Source organism: Triticum dicoccoides, chromosome 3B (genome assembly GCF_002162155.2).
Source record: "Triticum dicoccoides isolate Atlit2015 ecotype Zavitan chromosome 3B, WEW_v2.0, whole genome shotgun sequence".
Classification (NCBI taxonomy): domain Eukaryota; kingdom Viridiplantae; phylum Streptophyta; class Magnoliopsida; order Poales; family Poaceae; genus Triticum; species Triticum dicoccoides.
In genome coordinates this window covers 684,147,622-684,156,877 of record NC_041385.1, presented here as the reverse complement: position 1 = coordinate 684,156,877, position 9,256 = coordinate 684,147,622, and the positions used below count along the sequence as shown (strand labels likewise).

The 9,256-nt window shown below is 49.9% G+C and overlaps 2 protein-coding genes across 2 annotated transcripts; one reads left to right on the top strand and one right to left on the bottom strand.

Annotated features, from left to right (window-relative positions):
* The first annotated feature begins 1,754 nt into the window (after window positions 1–1,754).
* On the top strand, window positions 1,755–5,982 carry LOC119277838 (putative polyketide hydroxylase). Its single transcript, XM_037559158.1, has 11 exons — window positions 1,755–2,371; window positions 2,545–2,627; window positions 2,732–2,867; window positions 2,952–3,448; window positions 3,553–3,600; window positions 3,963–4,137; window positions 4,251–4,363; window positions 4,453–4,549; window positions 4,703–4,922; window positions 5,095–5,257; window positions 5,349–5,982. The coding sequence occupies exons 1-11, from the start codon at window positions 2,170–2,172 to the stop codon at window positions 5,763–5,765; spliced, it is 2,151 nt and encodes a 716-aa protein (XP_037415055.1). The 5' UTR covers window positions 1,755–2,169; the 3' UTR covers window positions 5,766–5,982.
* A 217-nt stretch (window positions 5,983–6,199) lies between these two features.
* On the bottom strand, window positions 6,200–8,736 carry LOC119277839 (uncharacterized membrane protein YuiD-like). The gene is made up of 5 exons (XM_037559159.1): window positions 8,241–8,736; window positions 7,170–7,326; window positions 6,909–6,959; window positions 6,717–6,809; window positions 6,200–6,549 (listed from the first exon to the last, which is right to left on the bottom strand). The coding sequence occupies exons 1-5, from the start codon at window positions 8,402–8,404 to the stop codon at window positions 6,472–6,474; spliced, it is 543 nt and encodes a 180-aa protein (XP_037415056.1). The 5' UTR covers window positions 8,405–8,736; the 3' UTR covers window positions 6,200–6,471.
* Between the last annotated feature and the right edge of the window lie 520 nt (window positions 8,737–9,256).

Below are 9,256 nucleotides of genomic sequence, written 5' to 3'. Positions count from 1 at the left end.
CAGCTTACTTGTGGTATGGTTAATGAAAAGTCCATAATACCCTTGGACTATATTGTTGTTCTGATTAAATAAATCAAATGAAAACATCATAAATTAGCAGCTACATGGTTCCTTAGAACTTTAGCAGGCCCGCTCGCGTCGCTCTCCAGGGGAGCGGCCCGAGCGTACCCTAGCGCCGCTGCCGCCACCCCACCCGCTCCTCCCCCGCCCCTCCCGTCGTCGTTGGGCGTCGCTGCCGAGCAAAGCCCGCGCAGCAGCCGGCGACGACGGGCTTCTATCGCGTAGATGCATTCCGAGACCGGCCCTGGACGGCGTGGCGCGCTCGGCGAGACTGGGCGGTGCTCCGGCGGTGGCGGCTGCGTGACCGCATGGTCGGCTCGGCCGTCGGTGCTCTGCACGCCTTCTCCCCCGCTCAGGGTGGTGGTGGTCCAGGCAACGGGTCCCACGGCGGCAGCTGCTCCTTCAGTGGTGCAGCGAGTTGGCGCGGCTATGGCGGCGGCCTCACGACGTCCAGCGGTGGGTCGAGGCTAAGCGGCTGCAGCGGCTCCATCTCGCTCATGCGGCTTTGGCTTCCGGCGATTCAGATATGGTGCGGCTCGGCTATAGCCTCCCGGTGGCGGCTTTGGCTGCCCTCCGGGCCACCGAGGCAAGGCTTGCGGCGAGGTCACAGTCTGGTCAGGTCCTCCCTCGCCTCCAGCTCTGCGATGTGGATTCCATGCCGTCGGGCCTGGCCGGCCTACTGCTGACGATGAAGACGATGACATGGCGGCTCTTGGACTCTGGGGCGGCGGCCTCGGGTGTGGTGGTGGCGGCTTTGGCTAGGGGGTGGCGCGTGTCTGGTCGCGGTGGATCATGGGATCCCGTGGCTAGAGTGAGGTCGGCCTTAGAGGGGTGGTGGTTAGTGGGCGGCGGTCGATGGTGGCAGGTGGTCGGCAGATCTTCGGGAGAAATCCTTGCTTCAGTCTTCACCGGAGCCGGCGACGGCGATGCCCGCTGGTGCCGCGATCTTTCTTGAAAGCGTCTTCGTGGAGGTGCTCCTCCTCTACACGGCTTTGACTCCGGAGGGAAACCTCAGATCCGCTGGATCGGGCGATGGAGGCGTCTACGCGTCTTTCTCCTCCTTGGGGGTTTCGTCTCGGAGCCGGCTACAACTAAGAGGTTGGTGGATGATGGCATCTTTGCCGTTGATGGCGGCATCTTCGCCGCGTGGTTTGTTGAGGCGGGGAGCTGGTTTCTGTTTGGCAACGATGATGGCGTCGAGAGGAGCTTGGGTCGTGGCGTGGTCTTCGGTAGTCGGTTCTTCCCGGCGTGTCCGAAGTGCTCTTCTGTGGTTGCTTGGTTGCTTTGAAGTCGGAGCAACGTTGGAGCGGGTCCAGGTGGTGACGATGACAGGCATTCGGTGGTCGTGTGCCCTCTGCACAGTCAGCACAAGTCCTGCATATTTTCTTTGTGTTGCTCGTCGTCAAAGTCGGAGCTGTCGGTTGCTTGCGCGTGTGGCCATCCGTTGGCATGTGCCATCGTGGCTTCTGTTCCATGTCGGTGGCCAGGTTGGCCGGTGGTGCCCATGTCATGTGGATTGTGTTGTATCGGTTTAGTCTGGTTTTCCGTCAATTAATCAGGTAATTCTCTTCCTCTTAATCAACGAAAATGGCGAGTCTTTTGCCTCGTTTCAAAAAATAATAATATCAGCAGCTACATAGCAAACCTACATGAACTTTTTTTGCAAAGAAACAGAGGATGTTCCTCACCTTACAGACGAGCTCATGCTCGGTCTCTAGGCCCCGGACTGGGAGGAGGGGAAGGGGAACGGGGCTCCGTCCGCCGGACTGGTGCGTCGGCCAGAGTGGGGGCGGCGTCCGCCGGAGTTGTGCGCTGGCCGGACTGCTGCTGGATATGGGGGCGGCGGCATGAGGGGTCGAGGCAGAGAGAGGAGCAGCGGCGGGAGATTGGGGGTTACCCGCCGGCCATGTCGCCGGAGATGGCCGCGGCGGGGAGCAGCTGAGCCGGGGACTGGTCTCTGAGGTACCTGCCTTCTAAGGTAGAAGGCGTACTTATCGCAGGCGCCATCGCTCAACTCCCATCGGCCCAACAGCTTTTTCGTACGCGTTCTAAACCCACAACCCCCTCCTGCAAACCGCGGCAGCCTGCGCGGCCACCACCGAGGCCACGATGCCGTCAATCGCCGGCGGAGGAGGCTGGCGCCTCTTCTCCGCGGGCAGGGGCATCTCCTGGCTGCGCCTCCGCCGCCTCCAGCGCCCGCTCCTCTCGTCCCTCGCCAGCGGCAGCGGCGGCGACGCGCCGCATCTGCCCGTGGTCATCGTCGGGGCCGGACCCGTCGGGCTCGCCCTCTCCTTCCTCCTCGCCAAATTCGGTAAGCGCCGCCAACCTCCGGAGCTCTGCTCTGCTTCGCGCTACAGTAGGCGCGGGGCGAGGATTTGTTTGTGAGCACCTGCGAAGTCGCCCCTTAGTACCAATCAGATATTCAGTGGATCAATCGGAGCCCAGCTGATAAATTTGACACTTCGTTTTGTTGAAACCTCGCAGGCATCAAATGCACGGTCCTCGAGAGAAGCATGGAGTTCACTCGGCATCCCCGAGCGCATTTCATCAACAACCGCACCATGGAGGTGTGTTATCAGTTATCTGCCAAGCGCACCCCCAACATTGCCATTCCAGCCTTTCGTGTGTGTTGTGTGGGTGGTGATTTCATAGGTTTGGGTGGTGTTGGCAGATCTTCCGCAAGTTTGACGGCTTGGCCTGGGACATCGAGAGGGCTCAGCCGCCGGTGGATCTGTGGAGGAAGTTCGTGTACTGTACCTCGCTCTCCGGATCCATTCTTGGTTCGGTTGATCACATGAAGCAGGAAGGCATGTTTAGTTCTTTCCATGTCGAGTGTGTGATGTTTTGCATATCGCTGCATACGTCGATCCGCTGACGATTGTTTTGTGCAGATTTCAACAAGGTCATTAGTCCTATATCGGTCGCACACTTCTCGCAGTACAAGCTAGTGGATTTGCTACTCAAGAAACTGGATGGCGTTGGCTTTCAGACGTGCTTTCCTGATGAGCTTGGCGGTAGCTCCACTCAAGATTTGCTGCTGGAAAACAAGATACTGATGGGGCACGAGTGTAGTTCCATTCAGCTGACCGATGATGGTATTTTGGTTGGAGCATCGTTTAACAATGGGGGGAGGGTGCAGGAGAGGAAGCTTCACTGTGGCCTTCTTCTAGGGGCAGATGGCGCTAGGAGCAAAGTGCGTGAGTTGGCTGGTATATCTATGAAAGGTGAAAGGGACTTGCAGAAATTGGTCAGTGTTCATTTTGTGAGCAGGGATCTTGGAAAGTATTTATCTAGTGAGAGGCCTGGCATGCTGTTCTTTATTTTCAACCCTGATGCAATTGGTGTGCTTGTGGCACATGACCTGGAGCATGGGGAATTTGTGTTGCAGGTATATCAAATTAGCAGACTGTTGTGCGTCAGATGCCCTTTATGCTGAAGGAAGTAGGATGATTAGTTATCTAGCTGTTAATTTATCTTCTGTTTCATGTTCAGGTTCCATTTTATCCACCTCAGCAGATGTTTGAGGATTTTAGTGCAAAGGTGATTTCAGTTGAATATTTTTCTCAATTTCTAGTTTTTGGCATTTCCCACCTCATTCACCTGTGAACATCTACTACTCCCTCTGTAAACTAATATAAGAGCGTTTAGATTACTATTTTAGTGATCTAAACGCTCTTATATTAATTTACAGAGGGAGTAAAAATTATGTTCGGCACCCAGTCTGTATAGCCTTGCCTTTCTGAAATGCTTGTTCTGTAGTATTCTTTCAAGAACTTATTTGCAGTCCTTACAGTTCTGAAATACTTGTTCTGTAGATTTCTAGTCTGCAGAGTAAATTTTATGCCAATATTTACACGCCTCCTTACCCTTTCCCCCCATATGTATTTCCCATTTGGTTCTAGGTGTGCGAGCAAATTATTGTCAAATTGGTTGGATGGGAGCCAGCAGATATTCAGGTTTTAGACATAAAACCATGGGCAATGCATGCTGAAGTTGCAGAGAAATATGTTGGCTGCGACAATCGTGTAATCCTAGTTGGTGATGCTGCTCACCGCTTTCCTCCTGCTGGTGGTTTTGGTTAGTAGTTATTTTCAAATTTGATACTGCAATATTACCATGTTGAGCTCTTTATTATGTATCTGAAGTTCAAATGTATAAAGAAATGTGCACTTCCTGACATATTTTCGCAGGAATGAACACTGGTGTTCAGGATGCACATAATTTGGCTTGGAAATTGTGTTTACTTCTAAATGGCATCGCTGACCCATCAATTATACAAACTTATGAGTCAGAGCGCAAACCTGTTAGATTCTTCTTGCATGCTTCTGTTCGTTCAATGTTAACATCTCTGCTACAAATATACTGAAACTGCATTCATGCTTCTTTATACAGGTTGCCATTTTTAACACAGAACTTAGTTTGGAAAACTTCAAGGCAGCAATGTCTATTCCTGCTACCCTTGGTCTTGATCCAACCATTGCAAACTCAGGTAAAGTACCCTGCTCCTGTAAGAGGGCTGTGCACAATTTATTGCTATTCTCTTTGAAAAGTAAATATTGACAACATGTACAACTATGGTTAAGTTAACAGTTGAATGTTTGTAACTTGCCCCTTATACGCATCCCTCACATGTTTCTATCAGTGCACAGAGTAATCAACAGCAGCCTAGGATCAATCATTCCAAGAAATGTACAGAAGGTGGTTCTGGAAGGATTATTTTCCATTGGTCGGACACAAGTCTCGGACTACATTTTGAGTGAGAACAATCCCCTTGGATCCTTGAGACTAGCAAGATTGAGAAGTATTCTTGATGAAGGAAAAAGTCTACAGCTGCAGTTCCCTGCAGAGGATCTTGGCTTCCGGTTAGCCTCCTTACTGTGAATGATTCTTCAAAAGAACTTTAGAATTTATCTTCCTTTTCAGTTTAGTTGATGGAATACATGAGTAGATCCCTTCGAGCGATAATGCTATATTCTCACCAAGTATAATCAAATAGGCAAGTTTCTGACCTAGATCTAATATGTGCACTTTCAGCTATGGAAAAGGAGCCCTAGTTGCTGAAGATTGTGCTGAGAGCACTTATCAAGCAGAAGAACTGAAGCATTCTAAGAGGTCATCAGGAGAGTACATTCCTTCTGCTAAGGTTGGTTCACGGCTACCACACATGCTGGTGAGACCACTGTCCGCTTCGAGTGAGGTTCGACCCTTTGACACCTAATTGGCAGCACATTCTTTTTTAGCCATTCCTGTACCTTCGTGTAAACCGTGTGCGTGATGACTCCTTACAGGGTGTGTTCTCAACACTGGACCTAGTAAGTGGGGATAAAATTGAGTTTGTTATCATCATTGCACCACTGAAAGAGTCATATAAGCTTGCCCAGGCTATGCTGATGATAGCAGATGAATTCGAGCTATCAGCCAAAGTTTGTGTCATGTGGCCACAAGGTTCAAGGGACGTGGAAGCGAAAGGGAGCATATCTGAGTTGGCACCCTGGACAAACTATGTCGATGTCGAGGAAATACCAAGGGCAACTGTGAACTCATCATGGTGGGAGATGTGTCAGGTAAATAACAAAAGTGTTATTTTGGTTAGGCCTGATGAGCACATAGCATGGAGAGCAGAACCTGACATGGTGAGAGATGCTTATTCAGACGTTAGGAGAGTCTTTTCTCAAATTTTGAGTTTAAATAGGCCCCAGGTGTAAGAATGCCCAGATATACATTCAGTGACTGACTGGGTTCCAGTGTCAATAAGTATAACTTAGAACCTCGGCCACTAGACGTGACACTGCATTATTTGCATGTACATGACCGTCAGGTTTGTTTGTTGATATCTTCTCACACATGTTGGTTACATTATCATACATTTGACATGAACTTCCCAGAGATGTTACATCAATGTGAATAAAATTATTTTTGTTACATCATGCTTTAGATATGTTGGCTGTCAGCTTCTTGTACTAATCAACAGGGAGTGCTTGGACCAAGTGTTTTTGTTGTGATTTGTTTTGTTACACTGAACCCCAAGAATCAGGATACAGATCCATCTTGCCCCCCAAAAAAGTGAGTTTTATTATGCACTAAACCCCATGAGTTCTAACTTGAGCCATCCCTATCTAAACAGGCGTAAAGAACAGAATTAGCGAGACATTATAACTAGTGATGCAGCCACTTTCTAGCTTTCACTAGAGCAATGAAGTTATCGAATAGATATTCTGTACATCAAAGCCTGAGAACATCACCTGAACATACAATTATGTGCTATCAAAACTTGATTCAATCTTCAACAGCACTACGGCACATCATTACACATCGAACCGATACCTAAGTCACAGAAACACCAGAGAAGCTGCTTCTTCTCAGGTCTCTGCAAGCACTAGCAATTCTCCTGCACCTTGAGACACAGCAGCATCATACAACACTGGTCACTGCAATGATAATTTGCCCTGCAATACCTATCATACACCCAAGCACCGCACCGGCGACAACCTGGCAGCAAATTTGAGTGGGCGATAAGTTTTTAGGTACGATCATGGAAGGGCAGAACGGGCAATTAAGCTCAGCTGGCGATCGGGCAATCGCGGTAAAAATATGGCATCGCTTTCGAATTGCCAAACTATACTAAAATGGACAATGAAAAGGACACTTGAGCATACCTGGGTCGGTGTATGGCCTAAAAGTTCACGCAATGGTCTTGTTTCAGCCAAGGGATGTTCAGCCGGTAGTTCACAGACTATTTGGTTCAACACCTAAAGAATGGAAAAAGTCAGGACAAAGCTCAACATAGTTGCAAAACTCAGAACATCAAAGCATATACAATCACAAAAATCAGAGCAGATGTTACATACCGCTGCTTGCTTTCCAGCATGCAATCTGACACCAGAAGCATCGTACATCACCTGCCAATCAAGTGACAAAATCGAAACTCAAAGACCTTGTCGTCATGAATCAACAGACAGGAAATTAAGTATAAAATCCTGCACGATGCTTGCACTCAACATTTTAATGTCAAGCTCATGGTAGAGCTCTTATGTCCAAGAAGCAACATCTTTTTCTTCTTCATAAACAAACAGGGGATGGGATGGGATGGGATGGGATGGATAACCTACCACACTTGCGAATATCGTTGATGTGGCAAAGAGGGCACTGCCGAAGCCCTCTTGGAAGCCAATGGCTACTGATAACGCTGTAACGGTCGCGGAATGCGATGACGGCATGCCACCGGAGCCGATAAGCCGCTTAGGATCCCATCTCTTCTCCTTATACCTTCATTCAGTCAAGAAGTAATGCACATCAGACCTATTGCAGCAGCATTTGTGTATGAAAACTTACTGCAACAATTAACAAGCACAGAAAGTGCGTATTTTTTCTATTTTTTTTGTGAATAAAGGCACATAAGTTGTCTAATGAGGAAAATGGCTTAGGTCAGATCATGCTAACGCCCAAATTTATCGAATTTCTCTGTTTGTTTCTGTCTCGTATGAATATCTTTTTTGGATGGTCGAGGTCAAGGGCCCCCGAATGAAACGAAGCACGCAGTCCGAGAACATGTGGATTGCAGCGTTTGTTTAGATGTGTGAACTGCAATCTAGCGATGCATTTTTATTTATTACTCCCTCAATCCGGAAATACTTGTCGGCGGAATGGATGTATCTAAACGTATTTTAGTTTTAGATACATCCATTTTTATGCATTTCTGCGACAAGTATTTCCGGACGGAGGGAGTATTTTGGAACTGAAGAAATGCATCCAAGCTGAAGAAATGCAAATTCCACCCCAGAACAGGCAAGGACCCACCAAATCTCATGCTTATTTGAAGAGATCGCGGCGATTTCTCTTATCTTATGCTCCCAGACCATTTTTGTTCCCCCTAAGATAAGATAGAAGTGAACAATTCCACAGGGAATCGCATTCTCCAGCGTAGCATCATCCCCAACGAGCATAGCAGAGCAGAGCAGAATCAGAGGATCGGAGGGAACCAGCTGCCAACGCCAGATCGGAGTGCCTCAACGATTCCCCACGCCGAGCGAGCGTAACAAGCGAGTGAAGACCAGCTTTGACCCGGGGCGGCGATTCGACGGTCAAACACCACCAGACCACGCGCGAGGAAGGCGCTGCTATGGCCAGGGGAGGACGAAGCAAAAGGCCAAATGAGGAGGAGCGAATGAGGAATTAATCACCTGGTGAGGAAGAACTTGATGGACTGCGCGATGGCGAAGCCGAGCAGCGCGGCGACGAGGGGGAAGTTGTGGAAGACGGCGAGGTAGGAGAACCCCGGGGCGGCCGCGGCGGCCGGCGGCGACGAGGAGGCGGCGGCGCCATCACCACCACCACCGTCCCCCATGGCTCGTTTCTTTCCTCCCGGACGGACGGTCGGACGGCCGGCTATTCCCGGTATAGAACGTTTACTTATAGCGATTTCCCTATATACTCGCAGCACTAAATTTATAGCTTTCCTTCCCTCCTCCTACTTGCTATTCCAAAAAATTATGTGCGCCAATGGGCGGCGATTCACCCTACTTATACTACTTCCCCTTTCCCCCCTATCTCGCTCTAGAAAAAAAGAGGAAACTATAACTCTCTTGGATCCTCTCTCTCTCTCTCTCTCTCCTAATTAAACTTGCTCTGCTGAGTATATTTTTGAACTGGGGAGGTGATGCTGATGCTGACGCTGCCGGAGATGATTGGGGGGTCGGGGGTGGTATCGCAGGGGAAGCAGCTGCAGCTGATGCTGATGCCGGTTGGGGGATCAGGGGCGGGGTGGAGGCGAATATGCTGTGGGGCGTTCCGGGGCGATCGTTGCCGCCAATTAACAAACAATCAGCTCAAGGTTTTGTCCGGTGGCGGCGGACCCGGGATTAATTGGCTTCCGGCTTTTTGTTTGAGAGAAGAAAAGGCAGGCGCGCTTTGCGTGACTTGGAAAATGACTCGACGGAACGGTGACCTCGGTCGACGGCGACGGTGCCAAGATGCAGCATGATGCATGGCCCGCCGGCCCGCCCCAATCATGAGATCGGCAGCGTCGGCCGGCTCTCATGCAAACTACCTGAGCGGCTCCTGTGAGAGCCGGCCAGAAATGCGTGCCCCTATCTTCATTCGGATTGGATCCATACTTTCTCCACATACACAAAACGAGTATGATGACTTGGTTGGGTCACGGGCTACGTGAAACCGCACCTCACATGCTGGAGATGTA

Coding starts and splice junctions, on each gene's coding strand:
- LOC119277838 (XM_037559158.1), top strand. CDS start 2,170: ATGCCGTCAATCGCCGGCGGAGGAGGCTGGCGCCTCTTCTCCGCGGGC. Junction 4,138..4,250: donor TCCTCCTGCTGGTGGTTTTG/GTTAGTAGTTAT, acceptor ATATTTTCGCAG/GAATGAACACTGGTGTTCAG. Junction 4,550..4,702: donor TCCAACCATTGCAAACTCAG/GTAAAGTACCCT, acceptor TGTTTCTATCAG/TGCACAGAGTAATCAACAGC.
- LOC119277839 (XM_037559159.1), bottom strand. CDS start 8,404: ATGGGGGACGGTGGTGGTGGTGATGGCGCCGCCGCCTCCTCGTCGCCG. Junction 7,327..8,240: donor ATCAAGTTCTTCCTCACCAG/GTGATTAATTCC, acceptor GACTGAATGAAG/GTATAAGGAGAAGAGATGGG. Junction 6,960..7,169: donor CAACGATATTCGCAAGTGTG/GTAGGTTATCCA, acceptor CTTGATTGGCAG/GTGATGTACGATGCTTCTGG.